Source organism: Rhipicephalus sanguineus, chromosome 10 (genome assembly GCF_013339695.2).
Source record: "Rhipicephalus sanguineus isolate Rsan-2018 chromosome 10, BIME_Rsan_1.4, whole genome shotgun sequence".
Classification (NCBI taxonomy): Eukaryota; Metazoa; Arthropoda; class Arachnida; order Ixodida; family Ixodidae; genus Rhipicephalus; species Rhipicephalus sanguineus.
This window is the reverse complement of record NC_051185.1, coordinates 71,768,469-71,794,221: the sequence shown is the minus strand read 5'-3', so window position 1 is coordinate 71,794,221 and position 25,753 is coordinate 71,768,469. Positions and strand designations below refer to the sequence as shown.

The following is a 25,753-nucleotide window of genomic DNA, read 5'->3' as shown; positions in this document are numbered from 1 at the left end:
AAAAAAGAACCTCTTTGGCGTTGCCATGTGGAACGGCGCGCGTGGTTCAAAGGTTTCGTTTTCGCCGAACTGCGCTTCAGCCGGCGCCCTGCTTCGCTCACGCGGTCGCGACTCAGTGGTAGTTTCGGTGTCGCGTACTGAAAGTCGCTCTGACATAAAGTTCGACAAAATGCCACATGCATGGGATGTTGCCGGATGCCCGAATAGCGCACGCTGCCATTGCACGCCGCCGCGCAGTGAAGGCATGCAACGTTGGGCACGGCAGCAGTGACGTGTGAAAGACTGATTTCAGGCGGTATTAATGAGCACTAACAGACAATAATGCCAAGGAAGCTGTATTCGCTTTCCCGAGAACCCACGATGTACGTTACCGTAGTAATAAAAAATTACAGCATATCCACGGGTGAATGATGAAGAGCTTGGGCGAAGCTCCTGAAGCAATCATGGTTACACCGTGAAATGTTCAGTGGTTTCGCCCAGCAGTAATCCAAGCGATACGCCACTTTGATTATTTTCCTTTTTCCGTTTTCCTACTTTTTTGTTTTTCTAACTTTTTAATTTATATATATATTTTTTAATTTTTTACTTATTTTTATTTTTTATTTTGACTATTTAATTATTTTATTTTTTATTTATTTTTTTCTATCTCTATGGGACAGCGCCATCTAGTATATCGTCACCCAACTGCAGTTTGCATGCATCTCTATGGGACAGCGCCATCTATTATACTATTCGGGAGATACTGCCGCGGTTACGCCTGACATGGGACAAGCTTAGACTAAGAGGAGCTACGCCCCTAAAATTGCGCCCGTGTATCCTTTAGTCTGCCCTGCGACAGTACACATGCTCTAGTATGCTAGAGCATCGGAGGCGTTATTCGAAGGTCGCAGGTTCGGTCCCTGCCCGCGGCAAGTTATCTTTTCGTCCACTTTTCTTTCTTCACATTTACCTTACATTTACTACTAATAACATCCCCTATACTTCCTTGGCATCATTGTCTGTTAGTGCTCATTGATGTTGTGTATAACGAAGAAAAACGAGCCCTTAAAATTAACACTTATTTCCCTGATTTCAGGCGGGTAATTTGAAGTGCGCTAACGCGATGCGCACAACTAAAACGTGATTTTATTTCAAAATAAGCACTTCTTTGGCACAAAAGTAGCACTACGAGGTTTCTGGACCGCTATTTCAACAATCAACGTCGGCTTAATATTGGCCTTTAGTGTCCCTTTAAAAGTGGCGCGCCCGAAGTGCCTCGAGCGATATTACTGGCGCGCACAGTATTACTCGGTATGCACCTGCTACATGATAATGCATACTAACGCTATTTTTCCAATGAGGAGACAAAGTCAACCCTTTATTAGTGCACTCACTGAGGAAAAACGATTAACGCTGGAAAGTGTAGCACGCAAAAAAATAGCGTGAGCCATGTTCGTCGGACGCTTCTAGAAAGGGCTGCGCTGTACGTTGTCTGCTCAGCGCTATACGCCCAATGCGCCCCTGCGTACAGCGCCCCTTGCGGCATCGGTGGACGTTGGGGACCGGTTTCCGAGGTCGCTTTTCACACCTACCCATTCTAGCCACCCTACCGATATTCCATAGACCCCTTTGCGTATTCGCCGCGAGATTGGGCTATAGGTGGCAGCACCGCCACCGCGTTTGTGTGGATAGGCGGTCGCCGGCGCGTATACAAATGTACGCAGCGGCGCTTCGCCGTAAGCGGTTTAAGTCGACTGTCGGCGAATAAAGCGCGTTGTCTGCAGCCTAATGATGATGTATACGCCCTCCATTGCCACATTAATGCACGAAACCGGCCTAACGTTCCTATTACGTGTGAGAGAAGCGCAATGTGCCAATCAATGGGGTACTGGCCTTCGGTCACATTCGTGTTTTGTACTGTGCTCGATGTTTTTTCTTGCTTTTAGTCGTGTTTAAATTGTGTTTTGCCTATACCACAATATAAATATTGTTGCGTGACTGAGCCAATTGCTGTAGCGGCTACAAAAGGAGAGCCTGCATTTCTGCGTAATTAGATGAAGTAGAACTCTGTGCACCTTGCTTTTATGTCTGCATGAATACGCATACTGCTATAGAAATGCGTGGCTTCAGGTCTTTTTTACCGCTAACCGGCCTCTGCAGACATTAGTTCATGCTTTGCAGTATCACAAGGATTTACAAATCGCCAACACTTCACGAGATGGTGTCGCTAAAATTCTGCATTCACACATCGACATTTAGTACTTTTTTTTTTTCGTTTCGACGTCAAATACACTATGTGATGTGCTTTGACGACAAAGTGGTATCCACGTTGAAATGATTTTGGCGAATGGACGGTACGATGGTTAGACCTAGCGCCATATCGACACGTGCATGCACTCATTAGAGTGCATACAAGTCTCGTAAGGCGAAATGCTTATGTATATCGTCTAGGCATACGTACAAACATTTGATACTGTGCTAGCATAACAGAAAAAGTCACAGTTTCGCCGCAAGGCCGAAGCAATGAATGCGATAGCAAGAAACTAATGCTATATGAAGTTAAGCTCGCCAATGGATACTCTCAGTTTGAACAGCGCTCCTGTTGCAAAGGCGGCCGAAGCAGCGAAGGAAACTAGCGTGCTTCAAGTGTCGAGCTGTGACACTTGATAGTTCGCGCTCATCTTCTGTTTGTTCGTTTAGCGGCGTCCCTTGAGCTCGAGTGGCATTCGTACGCTCCGTAACATGAGCGCGGACATCACGGTGAAAGCGTGAAACATTCCTCTTCCCCTCACCGCGAGAAAACCGCGCGAGCAGACAACGGAAGGGCAAGGTTCTCCCTGCGCAAGTATAAGAAGCGAGCGAGCGAGCTGACGACTTTTAAATGCGCCTGTCGCGCTCCTAACACCATCTCGCTGGTAATGAAGAAACGCTTATAAGCGCAGCCGTCTCTGAGTCCGTCCAGCGGTAAAGGATGTGTATATAACGCTCGCCGGTAGCTGCGTGGAGGATCTGTGTTTCGTGGCGTAGTGGCTAGCGCCACTCGCTGCGCAGGAAGAGGTCCCTGGTTCGATTCCCCGCTTCGGAAGCATTTTTCTGAATTATTTTTCTTTGAGGCTTTTATATATATATACATACTTATACACATACGGTGCATGGCGGCGGCGACAGCGACGGCGACGGCAAAATCCAGCCGAGACTGTCCATATAATTGCTATCGCAATAATAAGCTGTAATCTGAGGACGAGCATGACGTACGCACACATGTGAACACGGTGTGGCTAGCAGACGACGCAAGGAGCATCCACACCACGGGGTTTCGTCCGCTAGCCGCTAGGTGCCGACTCTGCTCGATCTCGCGGCCAATACCGGAATTCCGTGCGCGCTAAAATTCTCTAATATAGCTAATTGAGACACACCAGCGAGCATGGCCCAAGCGTGCGTCGCCGGGCACCTCCTCGTTGCTGATTCGAAAATGATTCGCGACGTCGCGTATCTTGGCGATTCCAAGTTCCAGAATGTCGTCCTCAACACTAGTCGACACTTTTGAGGGCGACAACAGCGATGCTGGTGACCAGGCATGACTGAACGCGCGCCTAGCACACAAAATGTTAGCTGAACAGCTGCGCCTCACGCCACTGCTTTCTGTGGACATTGGTCGGCTGGGGCGCGGTCTGGAGGTAACCGCGAAAAGCGCTTCTAGCGCTAAAAAATGGCGGGCTTGCCGGCCGTTTTGAATCGTGCTAAATACCGGTGATATAAATCAATAAAACAGATAGTTATTCGCCCCTCAGTTGCATTTTGGCTCGCGAATCACTACTAGGGGGTCAATAACTACTCGATCGCGGATGCAAAAATCTTGACATGCGTTAATTTCATGTCAGTGCTCCTTTAAGGGCGAAATTGAAACTGATCGCGCCTGGCGCGTACAAAGCGCGGGGGGCGGAGTAACAAAATTTGAATGAAGGCGCGCCGAAGCAGAATTTGGTCAGAAAAATCAGCAAGCATTCTGAAAAGCACAAGTAGACAGCTTAATGTTTGCGTGCGATGGGCGGTGCTTATTTCTTAAACTATAAAAAAAGGCGCGAAAAACTATTTCGACTGTCTGCAAGAAGAAGCACGTCAGTGGCTGACCCTGAGTTTTATGCTTCCCAGACAAAGAAAAGATTTATATTGCGGTTTCCTTGTGCACAGTTTAATAAACGCAGAACCACCAAATATTGCGCGCAAAAGTTAGGCGATGCATGCGCGGGCACAAGTGAGATGACTTGCAGCTATTCACGAAAACATACGGCCGCGGCGCGCCTTCATTCAAATTTCGTCACTCCCTTGTGACGGGTAGAACTTCTGACGTAGCGCAAGAGTCGCGCTTCGTGCGTGCCTTGCACAATCAGTTTCGATTACGTACTTGAATGAGTTGAGCGCATACGAGGACACGGACAGAAGGAAGAGACGTACACACACTGGCGCCAGTGTGTGTACGTCTCTTCCTTCTGTCCGTGTCCTCGTATGCGCTCAACTCATTCAAGTATGACCAACCAACAAGCCCGCATCGCCACCCTCGTCGATTACGTACGCCCTTGAAACTCGACGACGAATATCTCGAACTACGTGCAAGTTTTGTGATTTCTAAAAAAAAATAGGTATGCCATAAACTGGCACGATCTACAACTTTGTAATATAAACAGCTGCCCTCAAGTCAATAATTAGAAAGTTAATTAACCAGTTTTTTTTTTGTTAATTCGTCGCAACAGTGTCATTTTAACTGCGGCAAAGTGTTTCCGCCTCGACGTGGAGTTCGTGTGCGAAAACGACAGGATACTGTCACAGGATTTTTTATTTTAAAAAATCTGTATTGTCCCCCCCCCCCCCCCAAAAAAAAAAAAAAAAAAGAAAAAGCGCCCCGTACATGTTCTCCGGGCAGGCGTAGCGCGGTTCTGTGGGCAGATCGAGCTTGCATCGCCAATCTCCAACCAATCTGCTTTACTTCATTCACATCTACTATTGATTACGGGACTTACTGACAACTGAACATTACCGGGAGATAACTCATGGGATCCGGACCTACATGATTACGGGAAAGCCAGCCATTTTAGCAATGAGCTGTGCAGTTAACGTTCGAAACTCTCGACGCGCGGTGCTTAACAGACTTGGACGCCGTGCCCAGGCGACTCGTTGGAGCGTCAGGAGAAACGCACATCGTCCCCACATATAACCAATGAAAGTCGCGCGATAACGCTTCGCGGCCCTAAACCATGTGAAAAGCTTTAGAGCAACACGTGTTCGGATTGCGTTAATAACATTGTGAACAGTGTTTTCAGTAAGAGAGCGAAAGGCTCGAACTGCTCGCGTGCATATAGGGGGCGCGCAATGTCTGCCTCATAAGTTTGCTCAGTTGGACCTGCCCCGTCATTGCTCAAGGGTTATGGCCACGCAGGGGTGCTATTCTGGACATTGTCGAATTCCGCCATTGATGAAGCACGACTGGCCCGGAGGGCTGCTACGGCCTCTCCGATTGGCTTAAAATGCCGCCATTACGAAATTTGACAAGATGGCGGAATTTGACAATGTCTAGAATAGCACCAGGTATTTTTTACGATAATGGCGGCCGAAGGCCCCGGATGTTTACTCCCGGAAAACCAGGGACCAAAGGCAGGTCATTGTGAGAATTGCAAGTCATCGCTTCATTTTCATTTTTTTTTTTATCCCTTGGGAAGCATGTTTTTTGGACTCGACCAAAGGGAGTGGGGGGGGACTGCGGCGAAGCCCCCCCCCCCCCCTACTTAATGATGCGAACCTGTGCACGCCTATGGGCATAGGCGTGCGCATGGTTCCCCATAAGGGGGGGGGGGTCGAAGGTTCATCGCAGCGCCCCCCCCCCTCCGAAGTCAATGTGCGAGGCAGGCTGGGGGGGGGGGCGGCCGCCCCCCCTGAACCCCCGTGCGCACGCTATGCCTATGGGCACGTGCTTGTGCTGCAGCTGCCTGCACGCAGCTCATGTTTCGTTCCTGCTAGTAATAAGGCACCCATGCTGCCGCTTCAGTTTTGATTGTTTTATTTTGACTATATATTTGAGCAGAGCTTCCCTCGACGACGCCCGCTCATCGAGCGCCAAATGAACACACCAGGAGTCTCGGTCCCGCTGCCGGAGAAGCGGCAGCCATATTGTATTTTTTATTTTTATTTCCAGCGTGCGCAACACAGACGCGTACACGTGAGGAACACAGGAGAAAGAACACTTGGAATGAGCTCGGTGGTCGAAGGGGGCACCCAAGGGTCGAGCGACCGCGCATGCGCACGAGCGCGGCTGCGTTAAGTTCACACCGATCAGTCAGGCTTAGCTTCACGCAAGCGAATTTCGCTTGACTCGGAAAATTATACCTTATCCCTAAGAATGCAGTTTGACTATACGAGGGCCAGAATTCTAACACTGACTGGCAGCCTGCACGCACGAGTGCTGGCCATGGCCTCAGAGAGCAAGTGCGCCGTTATCACTCGTACGCTACACGATCTCGGAGGCCACGTGTTAGCTTCCAAGCCTTTTCGAGCGTCTTTTAGCACGTGCATTGACAGTCTTGCCACGTGGCGGGTAGCGAATATCGAGAAGACTTGTTTTTCTCCATCTCGCAAATGCGCCATGCGCAGTACAGGGATAATGACCCCATATCATGTTGGTCACAAACTTGTGCAGGAAAGGATGTGGCTTTCGGTGCACACAGTTCCTGTTTGCATTGGGAGAGGAACGCGGGGGGGGGGGCTGTCAATGTCAGCGAGGCAGTTAAGAGCACATTTTGCGCTTATAGATCTTTGTTCTAAAATGGTTTTGTGAATGGTAAATCTATACCTTTGGAACAATCACTGGATTTCTCAATTTGACATGACCAGCTAGAGCAGTGAAGATAGTTGACCTGGCTAGATATACTGATGTCCGCAATGGTGGCACTTTGGACAAATCCCACTTGAGCACAGCAGCTCCCAATCGGAGCTCCCAATACCGCGACCTTAATATGGCAATATTTTACAAGGCGTCCAGCAGATCAGCATTTCGAGGCGATTAGGGGCAGCCAGCGCTGTCACGTGCGCATGCGCGACCTCTGGCAAACGGTGCCCGGCCCGTTGCAGACAGACAACTAAGACAAAGAGATTGAACAGTATAGGCGGGCATGACAACAGTCCGGTGTGGTGGTGGCCTCCCGCATCAAGAGCGGTCGAAAAAGGCATGACGACAAACAATGCATATATCCATGACAGCAGGATGAATCAAAGCGGTGCACGTCGCTGAGCACACACGATAAGAAGGCAAAGAAAGAAAAGAAATAATACGATAGAGAGAACACAGTTCTTCACGCACACACACCGTCAACATTATTACACACCCACAGCAGGAGAGACGGGCAACGGCCGTGTTCCGTCATAACAGTCCCCTCCCCCACGAATAATTCAACACTGACCCAATTCATCTCCGAACTAGCTACGCATGGGCGACTCTACATTCAAAAACAGCCAAAAAATTGTGATCCCCGCCAAGGGCTGGGGATGCGTGAGCTCTGTAGCTTGCGAAGAAGGCGATCGGAAGGGTGCGAGAAAATGGGGGAGGATTGGATGTGGGAGGTCGTTGTCGGGTCATGTGCTGACAACAGAGGGCGCTGGAGCCCTCCGTCATTACTGGGTTGGCAAGAAAACACACCGGGGGAATGAATGCCCGAGAAAAAAAATATATATATCTAAACAAAATACGATAAACATGTCAACAAGTAATAACGGCAACGAAATGATCCAAATGTATATAGAGAGACAAATGCAGCCCCACGGTGACGCACGCAGGCGCCAAGTGGAACTATGTGCTTGTGCAAGCTGCTGATTACTGGCTCGAATAAGTTATTTTAAAAAAAAAAAAGCACAACAATGGTGGTTGCCTGCAATGGCTCCATATGTTCGCAAAGCTAAACCATAAAAAAGAACAAACGCTCGAAGATGTCTGCATGCAAGATCAACCACTGCCAGAGACTTATGGCATCTTCGACAAATCGCACCGGTGCGCACCGGGGCGCTCTGGTACGCCGTTTAGCCCAATCATCGTAGCGCCTGTGCGCCCCGGTGCACACCGGTGCGAATTGTCGAAGATGCCATTACATTTTTCGGGACGCATCTCGATGCACACGAATGCCGGCGAAGGTTTGGCAACCGTGCCTCCAAGTGCCCTCTCACGCGTAGTTCTGCCCACACCTTCATACCTCTACGCTCCCTTCGTGCAAGTGGAAAAGAAAACAACGTTGACCCTCAACTCACCAAATCGCGCACGTTGCTACGACCCTCTAGTACTGGTTTAAATGGTTTATCAGTTTGTCAAATTATACAATAGGCAATGTCTTTCTACAAGACAGGCGTGTAAAGAACACCGAGGACATTGACGGCAGCAGTGTTGGCAGTGCCATCTTGCAAGACTTTCCTCCATCTTTGTTGTACATACAGTTGGCGAAAGAATTAGCACTTATACGCCGACACTTAATTTCGTTGGCACGATCAGTTGTAACTTTGCGACTACTTTGCAGATCAGCAGAAGTTAAAATGGAGCAACCTGAAGCCAACTGCACTGTACCAGTTACTCCGAAATAAGAGACCAAATTCTTCATCTGACTAGAGAACCTCGTTCAAACCGAAGTCGCAAGACGACCTTAAGCTGCTCTTTCTTTTGAACTTCTAGAGCAGGCAGACATTTAGGCATCCCGCCAACTGAATCATTTACATGAAGTTCCTTATCCGACGCTTGAAATCGTGTTGATACTGAGTCACCAACTCACCTAAATAACCACTTTGTCACATATGCTATCATCCAGCATTCAAGCATAAAAAAGGTCTTGGACAGCAAGAGAATCACCCACTATCGGGCAGAAACAATCGTTTTGGCTGTTGAGGCCCCCCTAAGCTCGACTTGCATTTCTCTAAGGACAACGTGATATACACTAGCCAAAACGCCCCTTGATTACATACCAGCAAAAATTTCGTCATTCTAACTGCCATCCCAAGACCATTACAGTGTTCATCAAGACAATCAATCTTATTGCATGCTGATATACTTTTTCATGAAGTGGCTGGCAGCATACTGCAAAGACCTCAAGAAACCTTCTATCAGTGGGACATCGTTCTTCGCACTCAGCAGACGGGTGTGCACCGGGATGCTCCCGGCATTCAGCTGCGTCGAATTGGATTGGCAGTGTCTGCCACGAAGTGCAAATTTCGTGCAACAGCAAAAAAGCAAAGGTGCGCAAAAGCTCGCACCCCAAACGGGGCAGACTCATATCTCGCGACTGTACTCGGCTTCGTACCCTAAATCCCCTAAAGGCAGTATATGTTGCTATGCGGCTAAGGTGAACCTGAGAGCATGCCACTGTTCGCACTTCCGACAACTGTTGGGAATGCTTCCCACCTTTTATAAACTGCATTTCTTTTTTTTCCCAGTAACACGCCAAGGTGGGGGCAACCTGCTAGTGTAACAACAATTTGTCTCTCCCGCGGCAACCATTCACAACATCCGGCACTGGCGCGCCATCAAAACGCGATGGCATTCATTTGTACACGACACGAAGGGGTGCTGTGGTCACTGCCTTGCGAATCAAGATGGTAGGGTACCCTGCACAACGTCCCGCACTGTCAGTTCTGTAGACTACACAGAGCCTAATGAGCGCAACCAGCCTCGTCTCATTCGCAACGTAACGTGATAAAAGCGTGACCATCTTGTGAAACCAAACTGATGACCACAGTGAAGACCACAGCATGCCCATCGGAACTGCTGAGCAGTGCACCTAGTACAGCACTAGAGACAGTCTATTTTTTAGAGATGCACTTATGTCTATTGAACACTGAAACACCTCGTAAACTTTAGTGAGGGCGTGAATAAATCTAAACTTTGCTTAAATAGAGAGTTTTCATGCCCCCGGCCACAATAAAACAGGTGCGCTTCGTTCCTTTTAATTGCGACTACTAGCTTAATGGCACAACCCCCCGAATGCTTTGCCTGGCCTAACACAGCCCTGCTACGATGTCTCTAAATGTGGAGCGAGCTCAAATAGCGATATCCCTACAGTTTTCCGCAACAACCGAACAAAGCAGGCTGCGCATTTCGTCACTACCCTTCGAATGCTGCACGAAACATCAAAGTGCATCATGCTTTGAAAGGATTCCGGCGAACAATGTTGGTTGCACCAGTCGGTGCAAAAAATACTGGTGGAGTCACCAAACGTAACGACCTATGCACTACGCACAGTTCATTTCGAAGCAAACTATATTAATGAGGTGCACAAACGCTAATCAACCCCTTGAGGAAGCATGGCCGTGGCGAGAGGGCACCACTGAGCGAGCTTCAATGCCTTAAGTGAGGCGAGGTAGCTGCATACCAAACCTCCAGAGGACCATGGTCGATGGAACGCCAGGCTCTGTATTATAAATGTCCTCGGGTGACAAAGGAGGAGAGGGCATCATATTGCAAAATGTCTTTAAGAGCAAGCAACCCTGCCTTCTTTACGCCATTTCAGTATGAACCAGCCAGACTAAGGCCTGATTCACACAGCCATAAAACCCCGATTAGTGTCACCGTCACTCATCAGCATCTGTAATTTGATGCATTTTACTTGCCATTTTTCCTTGAAAAGGGGGATGCCGGCGACGTTAACCGCATCAGCCAGTGTACTCATGTGCCATTCTTGAGGACAAAAGCACGGGAACACCCCGTCTCATGAAGGGTACCGATTGCCGTGACGGTGACGTGACCGAGCGTTCGGTAGCTGTGTGGATCGGACCTAAGGTCCATCTCAACACCATGGTCCTATGGGCGAAGTATGGACAGGCAGTATGTCGCCACCACAATAGGCTTAAAGAAAGGGCAAACAAAAACGACGACAAGGAGGACTCCAACGATGGAGACTGCACCGCGCCCCCCTCTCTTGGCAAGGCCCGAAGTGGGGAGAGACACCACTGCAGCCAGCTCTGGCAGTTCGCCCCCAGGCCAGAGCTCACCTCTCGCCTAACCATGGAAGCACGTCGAACTGAACTTCTGCAATGCGCTCGCTCGCCTCACTTAAAATCCACCGCAGGTGTAAGAGTAACAATAATAATAATAGTGACAAGGCGTTCGCCAGCTGCCCCGGCGCTTTCCCTCCACTCTGTTTTGCATTCCAGTGGCCACTACGACATCTCTCTTTGTTGTTGACCCATGAGAAAGAGCGGCACGAATGCCGACAGCCATGCCACGAGCCTTTACACAGCTGCCGGCGCTCTGGCGACACTCGGCGCGCTCCTCGTTTATTGCGGCGGCAGCAGTGGCCGCTGCAGGGAGCAGGGCTGCGCAAGCCCCGACCGACTAGTTAACGGGGATAGAGGTGTGGGGGGCGGGGAGAGGGCGACGAGGAAGGAGGGGAGAGGAGTGGTGGAAAATTTTAGGGCCGCGTTTGGGGTCATCATCGGAGGTCGGCCACGTTGACCTTGGTGCCGAAGGCCTGGACCATCTGCTCCTCGTACTGGTCGATGTTGCGCATCATAATCTCCTTGCAGGGCCCCAGGAGCCGCTCGAAGGCCGAGACGTCGAGAAAGGCGAGCTTGACGGGCCCCACCGCGTACACCGTGGCGGCACGGGGTTTCTTGGTCAGCAGCGCCAGCTCTGCGCGGAATGCGGCAGTGTCGGGAATGGCGGCACTGGCAACGGCACGTGACGTTCCCCACCCCTCCAAAAGATGGCAACCGAGCAGAGCATGCTAGATTGCTAGACTGCACAACAGATTAGTTTCTGTACAAAGAACACCTGCTCAAAGGGAGACTAAAGTGAAACAATGGATCGGTTTAGGTCGATAAATTGTACCCTGAGAACTCTAATGTCGTTGATTTAACAATCATATGCTCATTAATAGAAGAGAAAATCAAGTTTCATTTTTAAGTTTCGCACTGAAATCGACGCACGTGACGTCACGGATTTCAAAGCGTATTTTTGGTATTTTGGCGACACTGGCTCACTGAAATTTCCTGAAATTGGCATGTTAATCTCTGGCCCACGCTGCGGACAATCTACTTCATTTTTACCAATTAGGAACTACGTAGGCCCTAGTGGACGCCATCATAATCAATGATGTCACGGTGAATGGTGTGGAAATTTTAAGGTGGCGTCACCACCTGCATTTTCTCCACCTGCATTTTCTCGCTTACCGAGCGCCTTCTCAAGGGAAGCGTGGTGATACTGGTTTGTGAAAGAGTAATTTAATAGTAATACGAGAAAAATTTTGTTCTCTAATATCCCTTTAATTCCTGTATTCATCACAAGCTTACATGCTCACGTCAATCCAGCAGCCTTTACAATTTGGCTCCAAGATAAAGCAATGCGAGTGTGAGGTATCTAAAGGGCCAATATAGGTGGCGCATCGATCAATCGCCATGAGACATTGTTAACATTTCTGCATGGCTGTTAATGTGCAACCAAAAGTATGGCCGAGACTACCACATTGGCCTGCTAACTGCAAGCCAGCTAAGTAAAGCTGCTAGCCAACACGCATGCACGCTTACGCAAGCACCATTTCAAGTGCGTTGCTATACGACACAGGAGCGAATGATTACTTCCTTCCCAGTAATCAATGATGTCTGACATCTTGTATTTTTGTTGTTTTAACACCGGAGCTGTTTAATAAGCTGTTTGTTGCGCCGCTTAGCATTAGCAAAAATCTGTGCCTAGCTTTTATGGGAACCATATGAAAGCATAGCATAGCTTTGTATAGTATAGTATAGCAAGCGGGTGGGAAAGGGACGTAAGGTTGAGGAGAAGTAATATGAGGGTGAGGAGGAAGGAAAAGAGGAGGGTACAGTGTAAAGCATAGCATAGCCTTGCATAGTATAGTATAGCAAGGGGGGTGGGAAAGGGAATTGATGGTAAGGAATGATGAGAGTGAGATGGAGGGAAAGGAAGAGGGGAACAAGTAAAGCATCTCATAGGTTTGTATAGCATAGAGCAAGTGGGTGGGAAAGAAAGTGAGGGGGAGGAGGAGGGGAAGGAGTAAAGCATCTCATAGGTTTGTATAGCATAGAGCAAGTGGGTGGGAAAAAAAGTGAGGGGGAGGAGGAGGGGAAAGAGTAAAGCATCTCATAGGTTTGTATAGCATAGAGCAAGTGGGTGGGAAAGAATGTGAGGGGTAGGAGGAGGGGAAGGAGTAAAGCATCTCATAGGTTTGTATAGCATAGAGCAAGTGGGTGGGAAGGAAAGTGAGGGGAAGGAGGAGGGGAAGGAGTAAAGCATCTCATAAGTTTGTATAGCATAGAGCAAGTGGGTGGGAAAGAAAGTGAGGGGGAGGAGGAGGGGAAGGAGTAAAGCATCTCATAGGTTTGTATAGCATAGAGCAAGTGGGTGGGAAAGAAAGTGAGGGAAAGGAGGAGGGGAACATGTAAAGCATCTCATAGGTTTGTATAGCATAGAGCAAGTGGGTGGGAAAGAAAGTGAGGGGGAGGAGGAGGGGAAGGAGTAAAGCATCTCATAGGTTTGTATAGCATAGAGCAAGTGGGTGGGAAAGAAAGTGAGGGAAAGGAGGAGGGGAAGAGTAAAGCATCTCATAGGTTTGTATACACAGAACAAGTAGGTGGGAAAGAAAGTGAGGGGTAGGAGGAGGGGAAGGAGTAAAGCATCTCATAGGTTTGTATAGTATAGAGCAAGTGGGTGGGAAGAACGTGAGGGGTAGGAGGAGGGGAAGGAGTAAAGCATCTCATAGGTTTGTATAGTATACAGCGAGCGGGTGGGAAAGAAAGTGAGGGGAAGGAGGAGGGGAAGGAGTAAAGCATCTCATAAGTTTGTATAGCATAGAGCAAGTGGGTGGGAAAGAAAGTGAGGGGGAGGAGGAGGGGAAGGAGTAAAGCATCTCATAAGTTTGTATAGCATAGAGCAAGTGGGTGGGAAAGAAAGTCAGGGAAAGGAGGAGGGGAACATGTAAAGCATCTCATAGGTTTGTATAGCATAGAGCAAGTGGGTGGGAAAGAAAGTGAGGGGGAGGAGGAGGGGAAGGAGTAAAGCATCTCATAAGTTTGTATAGCATAGAGCAAGTGGGTGGGAAAGAAAGTGAGGGGTAGGAGGAGGGGAAGAGTAAAGCATCTCATAGGTTTGTATACATAGAGCAAGTAGGTGGGAAAGAAAGTGAGGGGTAGGAGGAGGGGAAGGAGTAAAGCATCTCATAGGTTTGTATAGCATAGAGCAAGTGGGTGGGAAAGAAAGTGAGGGGTAGGAGGAGGGGAAGGAGTAAAGCATCTCATAGGTTTGTATAGCATAGAGCAAGTGGGTGGGAAAGAATGTGAGGGGTAGGAGGAGGGGAAGGAGTAAAGCATCTCATAGGTTTGTATAGCATAGAGCAAGTGGGTGGGAAGGAAAGTGAGGGGAAGGAGGAGGGAAGGAGTAAAGCATCTCATAGGTTTGTATACATAGAGCAAGTAGGTGGGAAAGAAAGTGAGGGGGAGGAGGAGGGGAAGGAGTAAAGCATCTCATAGGTTTGTATAGCATAGAGCAAGTGGGTGGGAAAGAAAGTGAGGGGTAGGAGGAGGGGAAGGAGTAAAGCATCTCATAGGTTTTGTATAGCATAGAGCAAGTGGGTGGGAAGGAAAGTGAGGGGAAGGAGGAGGGGGAAGGAGGTAAAGCATCTCATAAGTTTGTATAGCATAGAGCAAGTGGGTGGGAAAAGAAAGTGAGGGGGAGGAGGAGGGGAAGGAGTAAAGCATCTCATAAGTTTGTATAGCATAGAGCAAGTGGGTGGGAAAGAACAGTGGGGGGAAGGAGGAGGGGAAGGAGTAAAGCATCTCATAAGTTTGTATAGCATAGAGCAAGTGGGTGGGAAAGAAAGTGAGGGGGGAGGAGTAAAGCATCTCATAGGTGTGTATGCATAGAGCAAGTGGGTGGGAAAGAAAGTGAGGGAAAGGAGGAGGGGAAACTGTAAAGCATCTCATAGGTTTGTATAGCATAGAGCAAGTGGGGGGAAAGAAAGTGAGGGGGAGGAGGAGGGAAGGAGGTAAAGCATCCTCATAGGTTTGTATAGCATAGAGCAAGTGGGTGGGAAAGGAAAGGAGGGGTAGGAGGAGGAGGAGGAGTAAAGCATCTCATAGGTTTGTATAGCATGAGCAAGTGGGTGGAAGGAAAGTGAGGGGAAGGAGGAGGGGAAGGAGTAAAGCATCTCATAAGTTTGTATAGCATAGATCAAGTGGGTGGGAAAGAAAGTGAGGGGGAGGAGGAGGGGAAGGAGTAAAGCATCTCATAATCTGTATAGCATAGAGCAAGTGGGTGGGAAAGAAAGTGAGGGGAAGGAGGAGGGGAAGGAGGTAAAGCATCTCATAAGTTTGTATAGCATAGAGCAAGTGGGTGGGAAAGAAAGTGAGGGGGAGGAGGTAACGCATCTCATAGGTTGTATAGCATAGAGCAAGTGGGTGGTGAAAGAAAGTGAGGGAAAGGAGGAGGGGAACATGTAAAGCATCTCATAGGTTTGTATAGCATAGAGCAAGTGGGTGTGGAAAGAAAGTAGGGGGAGGAGGAGGGGAAGGAGTAAAAGCATATCTCATAAGTTTGTATAGCATAGAGCAAGTGGTGGGAAAGAAAGTGAGGGGAAGGAGGAGGGGAAGGAGTAAAGCATCTCTAAGTTTGTATAGCATAGAGCAAGTGGGTGGGAACGAAAGTGAGGGGGAGGAGGAGGGGAAGGGTAAAGCATCTCATAAGTTTGTATAGCATAGAGCAAGTGGGTGGGAAAGAAGTGAGGGGGTAGGAGGGGGGAAGAGTAAAGCCTCTCATAGGTTTGTATAGCACTAGAGCAAGTGGGTGGGAAAGAAAGTGAGGGGTAGGAGGAGTTCAAGGAGTAATGCATCTCATAGGTTTGTATAGTACAGAGCAAGTGGGTGGGAAAGAAAGAGGGGGAGGAGGAGGGGAAGGAGTAAAGCATCTCATAGGTTTGTATAGTATAGAGCAAGCAGGTGGGAAAGAAAGTGAGGGGTAGGAGGAGGGGAAGGAGTAAAGCATCTCATAGGTTTGTATAGTATAGAGCAAGCGGGTGGGAAAGAAAGTGAGGGGAAGGAGTAAAGCATCTCATAGGTTTGTATAGTATAGAGCAAGCAGGTGGGAAAGAAAGTGAGGGGGGGAGGGGAAGGAGTAAAGCATCTCATAGGTTTGTATAGTATAGAGCAGGCGGGTGGGAAAGAAAGTGAGGGGGAGGAGGAGGGGAAGGAGTAAAGGATATCATAGGTTTGTATAGTATAGAGCAAGCGGGTGGGAAAGTGAGGGGGAGGAGGAGGGGAAGGAGTAAAGCATCTCATAGGTTTGTATAGTATAGAGCGAGCAGGTGGGAAAGAAAGTGAGGGGGAGGAGGAGGGGAAGGAGTAAAGCATCTCATAGGTTTGTATAGTATACAGCGAGCGGGTGGGAAAGAAAGTGAGGGGGAGGAGGAGGGAGTAAAGCATCTCATAAGTTTGTATAGTATAGAGCAAGCGGGTGAGAAAGGAAAGTGAGGGGAGGAGGAGGAGGGAAAGGAGGAGTGGAGAGAATGAAGCATAGCCTTAGTCCATGTATAGCATAGTATAGCAACTGGTGGGAAAGGTAAGTGAGGGAAATGAGATTGCTTTGTAAGACCATTACTTTGTCTTACATCTATTATTAAGTCGAACAAATCGGAGCTAAAATTTAACTGGCAATGCTTTAATTCAGGGAGTACTCTGCTGCTAATAAAAAAAAATTGGGCAACTACATGCTATTGGTGCAAAGACTGAGGAAACAGTGGAACTGGTGGCGTTCCCCCTCCTCCTTTCTTGCCGCCTCGCCCTCACTTCCCTTTCCCACCCTTTGCTATACTATGCTATACATTGGCTACGCTATGCCCTACATGGCTGGCCATGTATAGCATAGCATAGCAAGGTGTGGGAAAGGGAAGTGTGAGGGTGAGGCGGCAAGAAAGGTGGCAGGAAACGCCATCAGCTCTGCTGTTTTATCAGTCTTTGTACCAATAGTGTGTGCTGCCCCACTTATTTTTTTTTTGTTAGCAGCAGTGTACTCCCTGAAGTAAAACATATCCAGTTAAACTTTAGCTCTTTGTTACACTGAATACTGAATGTAAAAGAAAGTAACGGTCTTACAAAGCAATTCCATTTAGCATTTAAACTTTGTTACGGCACTCGAGAATAGTACCAGCGAGACTAAGGATAATTTCTGTTCACAATTTTAACTTGGACGACGGACACACCCCAGAAACAGCCCAGAGTACCATCTGCTGTTCAGTGGCATTTTTTGTTTTCTGTCGACAAGCACTGATCACTTGCGCTGAATGAGATGTTCTAGAGATGTGACCAGTGTTATATCTTCTTGTAGATGAGAGTGTAGTTTAATAAACATTATATCATACTTTCTATATATCATACTTCTAAAGTACAAGATTTCCATGAAGACACCCGAAGATATTACAGTGAAAGGCAGCAGCATTTAAATGAAGCACTGCAAGTGACTGCACAGCCAAATCATCACATAGTCTGTTATTCTCTACTTATCGAACAGCTATAACATCGCTTTGAATATATCCGTGTCCAAATGCATGTCCCTGGAAACGGGTACCTCGCAAGCTAGAACATTGAAGTTCTTGTGAAATGAAGAGCATATTGTATAAAAGCCTTTTAAGTTTGTCTTTTTTTGTTGTGAACATTGCAACCATTTCCTACACTGAGCGCATGTGCGCACCACGAACAAGTGACGAATTCGGCACATATGTGCTTCCTGCGGTGAGAAAGCGTTCGAGAGATCACGGAGGACTCACCACCAAAGTAGCCGCCCTTGCTGATCCTTGATACCTCCGTCTCGTTTCCACCCTGCGAAATGACCCAACAATTTCCTCAAAGAGACGTACACAGCAATCTGTCCAATTCGTGTGCGTGCTTTCTCCTCCCTCATTTCCCCTTCCCTCTCAAAGTAACTCAAACCACGATATAACGAACACGGATATAACGAATTATCGGTTATAACGAAGTAAATTAAAAGTAGTCTTGTCATAGAAACAGTGTTAAGAATAAACGTTCATAACGAATTTTCGGATATAACGAAGCTATTTTCAGTGGCAGATGTGACTTGTTATAATGAGGTTGAGTGTATTACCCCAATGTCGGGTAGCAATGAAATTAGCTGGAGCGATGCTAGCAGTAAATGTGTGGGCAAGGTACAGCTATAAGCGGCATAAGACACAGTTTAGTACGGAATTCAATGGCTGGAAGAAGTATTTCTCCTTCAGCATATGTCGGTTACTCAGGCTGATGGCAACAATGATGGCAGTTACAGAAAGAGAGCAGCCAAATTAAAATACCCATAAGTATATCACATTGAACATTTTGGCTACAAGCAACTATCATTGGTTATAGCATAAGAAATAATTAAGGTTCCACCCATAGAAACATAGTATGCTCGCCCTTAACCCATAGAAAAGAGTCATGCAAACTGATTTCTGTATGAAGCGTATGTATTTTCTCTCTGCTGATGTTAATACAAGGCATTTTGGAAAATAAAGAGTTTGTTGCTTGCGAGGAAATGTTGTGTTTGGGTGAGTACTGACCTCAGAAAATTTTTAACTATTTTCCAGGACCCTCAAGCTGTCTTTTACAACATTGCTTAATGCTGTCTTTTACAACATTGCTTAATCCTGTCTTTTACAACATTGCAACTGACACTGCATAATTGCAGCTTTGGCGGTTGCATGCTGAATCAGAAGCCAAGAATCTGACGTGGCGCCCTTCATGTCGAAGCTGCTGCAATTCTGAAGTGAATTTCACTGTAGTGAAACTACCGAATACTACGAGATTTGCCAAAAGTCACATATAAAATATTTTTAACACAGCAGATGCTATTTCGAATGTTTTATAGGCACTGCAGTGAGCAAGCTTTAGCGTTGACAGTACACACTTCCCAGTCAAATAAGTTCATTAGGAGGCGAATGGCATTAAGGAGAATGTCATTTGATTTGCCCGTGTGGTGCCATGCAAATGCCATTAAATCTTAAAGCATTAAAAAGTTAATGCCATTTTCTCTGCCCACATACACGTCGGCATAACATTAGTTGCAACAAGAACAATATATACAACGTATTCTAGTACAGGGCTCAAATGCAGACAACCAGATGCCTGCGTATGTCACGTGTGCGAAGCTGATACAAACAACATATTTCCAAAATAAACAGCAAGAATGGAATAAACAATCGGCAAGATTTAGAGCAGCTTAGGCTCTTTCTGCACATTTTAATCAATGGAACCATGCATGACCATGTTTATACGCTGCTTCGTTGAACGGAACAAATTCATCGAAGGACATTCATGCAAGAGCACGCGTCGTGTCATAATAAGTTAATCACAGCCTGGCTATAGAGCCTAGAAGTGCAGATTGATTTGACATTGGCATGACGAGCAGCGAAAGGCAAGTTGTGGCCACTCACGTCTTTCTTGACGCAGATGCGGACCGTTCCGTCTTCAATGAAGTACATACCATCCGCAGCATCTCCCTGCAAAGGACACACATGTAGTTGCTACCAACTGACGACTTCAGCAAGAATTTTTTAATTGCACCCACCGTGCAATGACCAGGTTACTGGTGCACTCACACATTGGAAACCCGGTTGACATGAGCGGCGTTCTCACAGACGTAACGCATATCACACTTGATTCTAAGAGTACAATAGACTAAGGGGTCGTGGCACTTAAATTATTTTTAATTTCATGACTTATTTTGATGAAACTTGCCTGAGTTTATATATTTGTGTGCTGATTTTATGTGTGCAATTATTTTTCTAGTGTAAGGCGCATTTTCTAAAATACAATATATTTCATGTGCCTTTTGGGTAGCAAGATCTTTCCTAAACTGAGACAGTTAAAAAGTAAATCAGCATATCACAATAATCTGGAATGATAACTGTGTGCAGTACGACAAAAATGGATGTTGTAAACCCATTTGAACAATAGTTATGGTATGTTGAACATTCGTGAGGGAGTCAATGTCAAGCTGGGATTTTGCTCAAAAATGTTGAACATACATAACTTTTGTTCACATGGGTTTAGTCCATCCATTTTTGTTGTAGTGCACACAGTTCTGATTCCAGATTATTTTGATATGCTGATTTACTTTGTAACTCCAATCAGTTTAAAAACAATATTGCTCCCCAAACATTAAAGTCATTTCACATTAAAGTAATTTCAATCAATCAATCAATCCCCAAGATGCACATGAAATATTTTGTATTTCTAAAACTACACATTTTACTAGAAAAACCATTGCATATATGAAATCAGCACACAAATGTACATAAACTTGGAAAGTTTCATCAAAATCTATCTAGGAACAAAAAAAAACATTAAGAGCAGTGTCTCCCCTTAAGACATCAACCAAGAAGACAGGCTTCTGGCAGAAGCCAACAACATGCACTCATTTCTGATAGTGTCTTAGCATGTCCAGCAATCATTTAAAACGAGGACGTTTGAGCGGTACTGTACTGGGCAATGGTAATGACATGTCATGGTGGTTTGTCTAACTGCAATCACAGACACTCTTTTTTTTTTTTCTGCTGAATCGGGATGCCAGCCAGGAAAAAAAAAATTTTAAAGGCAACATGTTCACGAATGCACCCCTGGCAATAATTTATGCCAGCCACAAAGAATTGTAACAGTGAAGCTACTGCTGTAATACTAGCTGTGTTTGCTTGTCGTGCCTTATTCCATCAGATAATGCTGCGATCCTGACCGCTCACGTTTATATGCCTCCAGTAGCCTAGTAACCGACAAATGCTAAGTTTGCAGAAAATCTAAAACTCTTTTCTCCGAAGGCATAAAGGAAGCATTACAGAGACTAGTAATGAAAAAAAAGGTATGTTCAAAAGGATTAAATCAACTAGTGATCAGCAAATCATAATGCTTTCAGAGACACGTGAGAATTTTTTGAAAACCAGGTTTGGAAGGCGAGTAACCTTTAATTGTCTGTAGCACACTTCGTACAATGCACTTCACTGAAATTATGGTGTGAATAATGTACTCTACTTGCAGCCTAATTGCGTACATAATTCCTAAAAACAATTTCAGGCACCCTTTGATCATTCTTGAAGTACAGTCAAGGATAATTATAAATGCTATATTGTACAGTTACATCAGGAAGACAAGTAAAATAAAAATATAATGGGTCTCAACTTCCAATACAAAAGCACTGCTTAAACAAATCTATATATCTAAAATACAAAAAAAAGAGCTTGTAAAGCAGACACTGACTCTTCAGACAGCTGTTTAAATGACTCATTAACTCCAAAAGGCTCTTTTTTTTAAATTAAAATCGTATTAAAATGGCTTATGCAAGAATGTCTCTGGAAAGTTGGTATAGAAAAAATTTAATATTCGTTATTTGTTATTATATGCGTCGGTGCACATACACCTAACACCCCTGATACCCACTGGTCACCAAAGGGCACTCAGGAAATGGCGAAATACCAAGGTGTCCTCATCGTACAATGAAAATTAAAGATTGCATGTGACAAGCTGAGGTCAAGAACCCTAAAGACAATAAAAGAGATGTGAGAAATCTTTAAAGGGGTCATGAACCACTTTTCCAAGTAATGATCTAATGGCCTCAGTATCGGAGTGTACTGCCTCCCGAATCGATTGCCGCAAGAATTTCTCGAATCCGTCAAGAATCAGCGGAGTTACGGGGGTTTGGCGCACGCTCCCAGCGCTTTCTCTCTTTTCTCGTGCCGACGAGCGCACTGGAAGCTAGACAGGGAGGGATGGCATGGGGGAAAGAAGTTACGCCAGCGCGCGTCATGAAACGCGATCGCTCTCCCGCTGTGATTCGCTTGCGCGAGTGCGGCTACCGTGTACTGAGGAGGGCGCCGGCAAGTGACGGCACCCCACGGCAAGAAGCGCATCTGATCCGAACGCCGCTCTCGATTTACGTCGGCTATCGGCCAATAAGTGTGCTATGTCTCTGCGACGTACAGCGGACAGACGCCCCGCCCACCGACGAGAGTGAGAACCGGCCTCTGTTTGAAAAGAGGGTGCCTGGGGAAACGGCAACTTCGCGCTCCGCTTGTGGCCATTACGCGGCGCGCACGACTGTAATATTTGGCAGAGCAGTTCATAGCCGTGTCAGCTTTCCGCAGGATCTGTTTTTTCAATCAGCCCAAGGGGTGCTTCATGACCCCTTTAAGGTTACAGGAACTCTACCGCGTAAATATGACCGGACACTGGCAATGCGCCAGTTCCTGCACGTGTGTCGCACTAAAACTTTCCTGCATGCCACACATCAGAGTGACATACAACTTCACACGGGGGCGTACCTGCATAATGATGAGGTCCCCATCCTTGTAGGCCCGTGGCATCAGGGCGTCACACAAATTCATGCGTTCGTAGTGCTGCACAGGAGAGGTCAAAAGCAATGCTAACGATGTCCATGGGAAAAACATTTTCCTACCAATAAAAGCGCACAACTGCTGGGCTAGTTAGCGCTCCAGTATGATAGTATGCCATTGCTAGTGACGCTACATTGTCACAAACTGTCACGGAGAAGTGCCATCATTTAAGTTGCACTGCCACATTGTGTCAATGCTGTAGCATGCTATTACTTGTCATCACTAATGATTCTCTCGCTACTAGTGTCACTGATATGGCAAACATATACTAGGTGATTACATAAGCCGTCACAACATCCCACTCATGATTCCCAATGCACAAGTGTCACTGATAAGGCACACATACCAGTATGTCACATTAAGCTGTCACATTGTGTCACTGACAGAGCCTCACTCACGATCCTCTGTGTATTCGTGTCAGTAAATATAGCACATGGCATACCAGTTAGTGAGAACCGGCTGTCACAACGTGCCACTGACATAACATCATTAACGACTCCATGCGTACTATCACTACGATTATGTATCTGAGTGCTTGTGATACAAACATTGTCACAATCAGTCACTAGAATGCTATGTCTCACTGGGTCACTACTAGCCCCATACTATGTTTGAACAGCGTGACTGGAGGTAGACAGAGAAGAACACACACAGCGTTGTGTGTGTGTGCGTGTTCTTCTCTGTCCATGTCCAATTGCGCTGTTCCAACACAGTATACAGCCACCAGCGACATAGCGAGACATAGCATACTAGTGACCGAATGTAACAACATTTATGTGTCAAAAGCACATAGGCACATAGTCTTAGTACAACTTGTTCTTGGGCTACTTGGTACATGCTTACTAAAATGCAAAGAAGACATTTACCATCAAGGAAGGATTCAAGACAGAACAGAAAAGGGTGTCCATATACAGTCACTGTGTTCAGATTCATAGTCACTGTGTTCAGTCACTGTGTTCAGATACACAGCGCTGTGTGTGTGTGTGTTCTTCTCTGTCCGCGTTCAGTTGCGCTGTTCAAACATATTATGACCATCAACTAAACGCACTCTGGCTCTATACTGTCACAAAACGTCACTCGCACTGTACAACGAACCCACAGATTTGAGAGAACGGCAAGCCGAGAAGGAGCGTGTGCCGTACTCACATTGAGAGACTTGAGCATGGGCACCTTCTCGAGCAAGTTCTCGTACTCCTTGCGCTTCTTGAAGGCGCTCTTGAGCACGATGCGCCGGAAGGTCTGCCGGTTCATGGCCCACAAGGAGCCCTCCGTCACGGCCGTGATGGTGGCCGCTCGCGGCATGTTGTACATGAGCGCCAGCTCGCCAAAGCTGCCCGTTCCGTCGTACTTGCCCACGAGCTTGTCCTTCTCCTTGTCCGTGGTCACAAAGATGTGGTATATGCCACTGTGGATCACGTAGAAGTTGTCGCCGTCGTCACCCTGCTTGATCACCACCTCTCCTGGCTTGACCTGTGTGGAACAGGCGTAAGAATGGTGACCAGCTTATCATTACTTCACAGATTTTTTTTTTTTTACAGTCTTCTCACACAATACACCTGTATCACATCGCACGGGTCATTGCTTAAATGTTGTCCACCATAATGTGCGCACTGTCCCGTTCTCATCTTCTTTCTTTTCTTTGTATAATTCTTGACTAACAGCCTTCCTTATGACATCACTGCCATCACCTGCTCATCTGTTTTCATGAAAGAAGTGCTCACGTTTTTTTTTTTTTTCCCCTTAATGTTTTAACTATTGTAATCCCCACCCTCATGTAAGGCCCCCATGTGGGGTCCTGAAGGAATAAAGAATGAATTAGCAGGTGGGGTAATGCATATTCTTGATGCAGCTTCCTGGTTAGCACCTTACTGTGACAGTAAGGCATCGCTAGTGATGCTATATTGTCACAAAGTGCCACAGGGAATTGTCATCAGTCGAGTGGTGCAGCCTTGGTGCTTCCTCAGTCTCGGTGCCAAAAAGGTGGTGGCACCCGTCTACAGGTTATATTTAATTTAATTGGCTGTGTAGCAAGGCAGTAGGTAGATAAGCCTGTTTCTTTTTCTTGTCATGGCAACTGGTTTTAGCAGTTATGCAATTAACTTAGAGAATGCAAGTAACAGAACACTCAAGCCTTTTCATCTGTTGAATATAAGTTCATCATTTTGTTCATAGTATTGCAAACAGTAATTCGCCAGCATGGCAAATGTACCATGTATCAGACCTGGAATCAGAATGGCAGCGAGTGTGACGGTATCGCAACCTGTCCTCAGAATTTATTCAGTCAGTCATATTTATACAGTGGAATCGGGAACGTCCCTCAGATGAACAAGCGATAGTGTACAGAACAGTTGGGCAATTCCCACTGAGCATACTGCGCATAGCACACAGGTAAGGTGCGATACGATAAAATACGTACTAATGGAGAATCAAACCACTATACCTCACGTCAAATTTTAGCAGCTCTGAGCTTCTGTATACAGTAAAAGCACAAGATCTCATCGTCCAGACTGATCAGGCTCTTGCAGGAGCAAAATATAACATTACATAGGTACAAAACTTAGAACAGTGAGCTTTCCAATGCAATCAATTATACAATAAGGACAAGAAATAGATCACCGTAACAAGTGCGCTCGTGAGCAACCCATGGTCTTACTTGTTATAAGAGCGGGAAAGCTGTTTCATTGGTCATATTCCGAAAATTCTACTTACAGATGTCTTACTGGCAAAATAAGTCGTATCACAGTGACGCTACTTCAACATAGGCAGGTATAAATCGCAGATGCAATAAACTTAAAAGCAAACGTAACTAACGCGACTAAAGTTCAACAAGCAACACAGCCCTTTCTTTTTGCCCTTAGATGCAGATCTGCACAAAAAAGAACTGTCATTTTGACCACAGAATGTACAATCATCTGCTTGTCAACAAGCGTGTATTGAAAAATGTGTTTGAATAGTCCCGAAACTCGCGACGTCTTCTAGTCCACAGAGTGCATACTAAAGGTCTCCCTAAGTGTCCTTTTGCAGTAACTTTATAAACTATCTGACTACTTCAGGAAAATGAGCTTTCAATGCGTGCCAACACAACGTGGCAAACAAAAGCAGCAAAATCTTTTGGTAAAACTCAAGGCTACCAGTTTCACCACTGGACCTGTCAATGGCAGTGAGTGATATGATGGCAATCTCTGTGGGCGTGCATATGTGCCATCATTGATAAAGTTAGCCAACCGAAGCAATCAGAATAAACAAGGAAATATCCACTTGCCTTTCGTTCAAACATGGCATCTATCACCTCCTGCATCTGGTTCTGCAAAGCAAAAAAAAAAAAAAGAAGAAACGGGTTTGGCACTAAAGTAACGCACGAATAACAGCTACAGTAAACT

At 46.4% G+C, this 25,753-nt stretch overlaps 1 protein-coding gene across 2 annotated transcripts in view; it reads right to left on the bottom strand.

Annotated features, from left to right (window-relative positions):
• Positions 1-6,107: 6,107 nt before the first annotated feature.
• LOC119372122 (cAMP-dependent protein kinase type II regulatory subunit) overlaps positions 6,108-25,753 on the bottom strand; it is a 143,336-nt gene continuing 123,690 nt past the window's right edge. For both annotated transcript variants that reach the window (XM_037642586.2, XM_037642585.2), the window contains exons 5-10: positions 25,636-25,677; positions 23,520-23,843; positions 22,302-22,376; positions 19,425-19,490; positions 17,766-17,817; positions 6,108-11,629 (exon numbers count right to left, since the gene is read on the bottom strand). In XM_037642586.2, the coding sequence (XP_037498514.1) occupies positions 11,430-11,629; positions 17,766-17,817; positions 19,425-19,490; positions 22,302-22,376; positions 23,520-23,843; positions 25,636-25,677 (759 nt within the window). In that variant the 3' untranslated portion in view covers positions 6,108-11,429. The remainder of the gene's footprint in view (positions 11,630-17,765; positions 17,818-19,424; positions 19,491-22,301; positions 22,377-23,519; positions 23,844-25,635; positions 25,678-25,753) is intronic.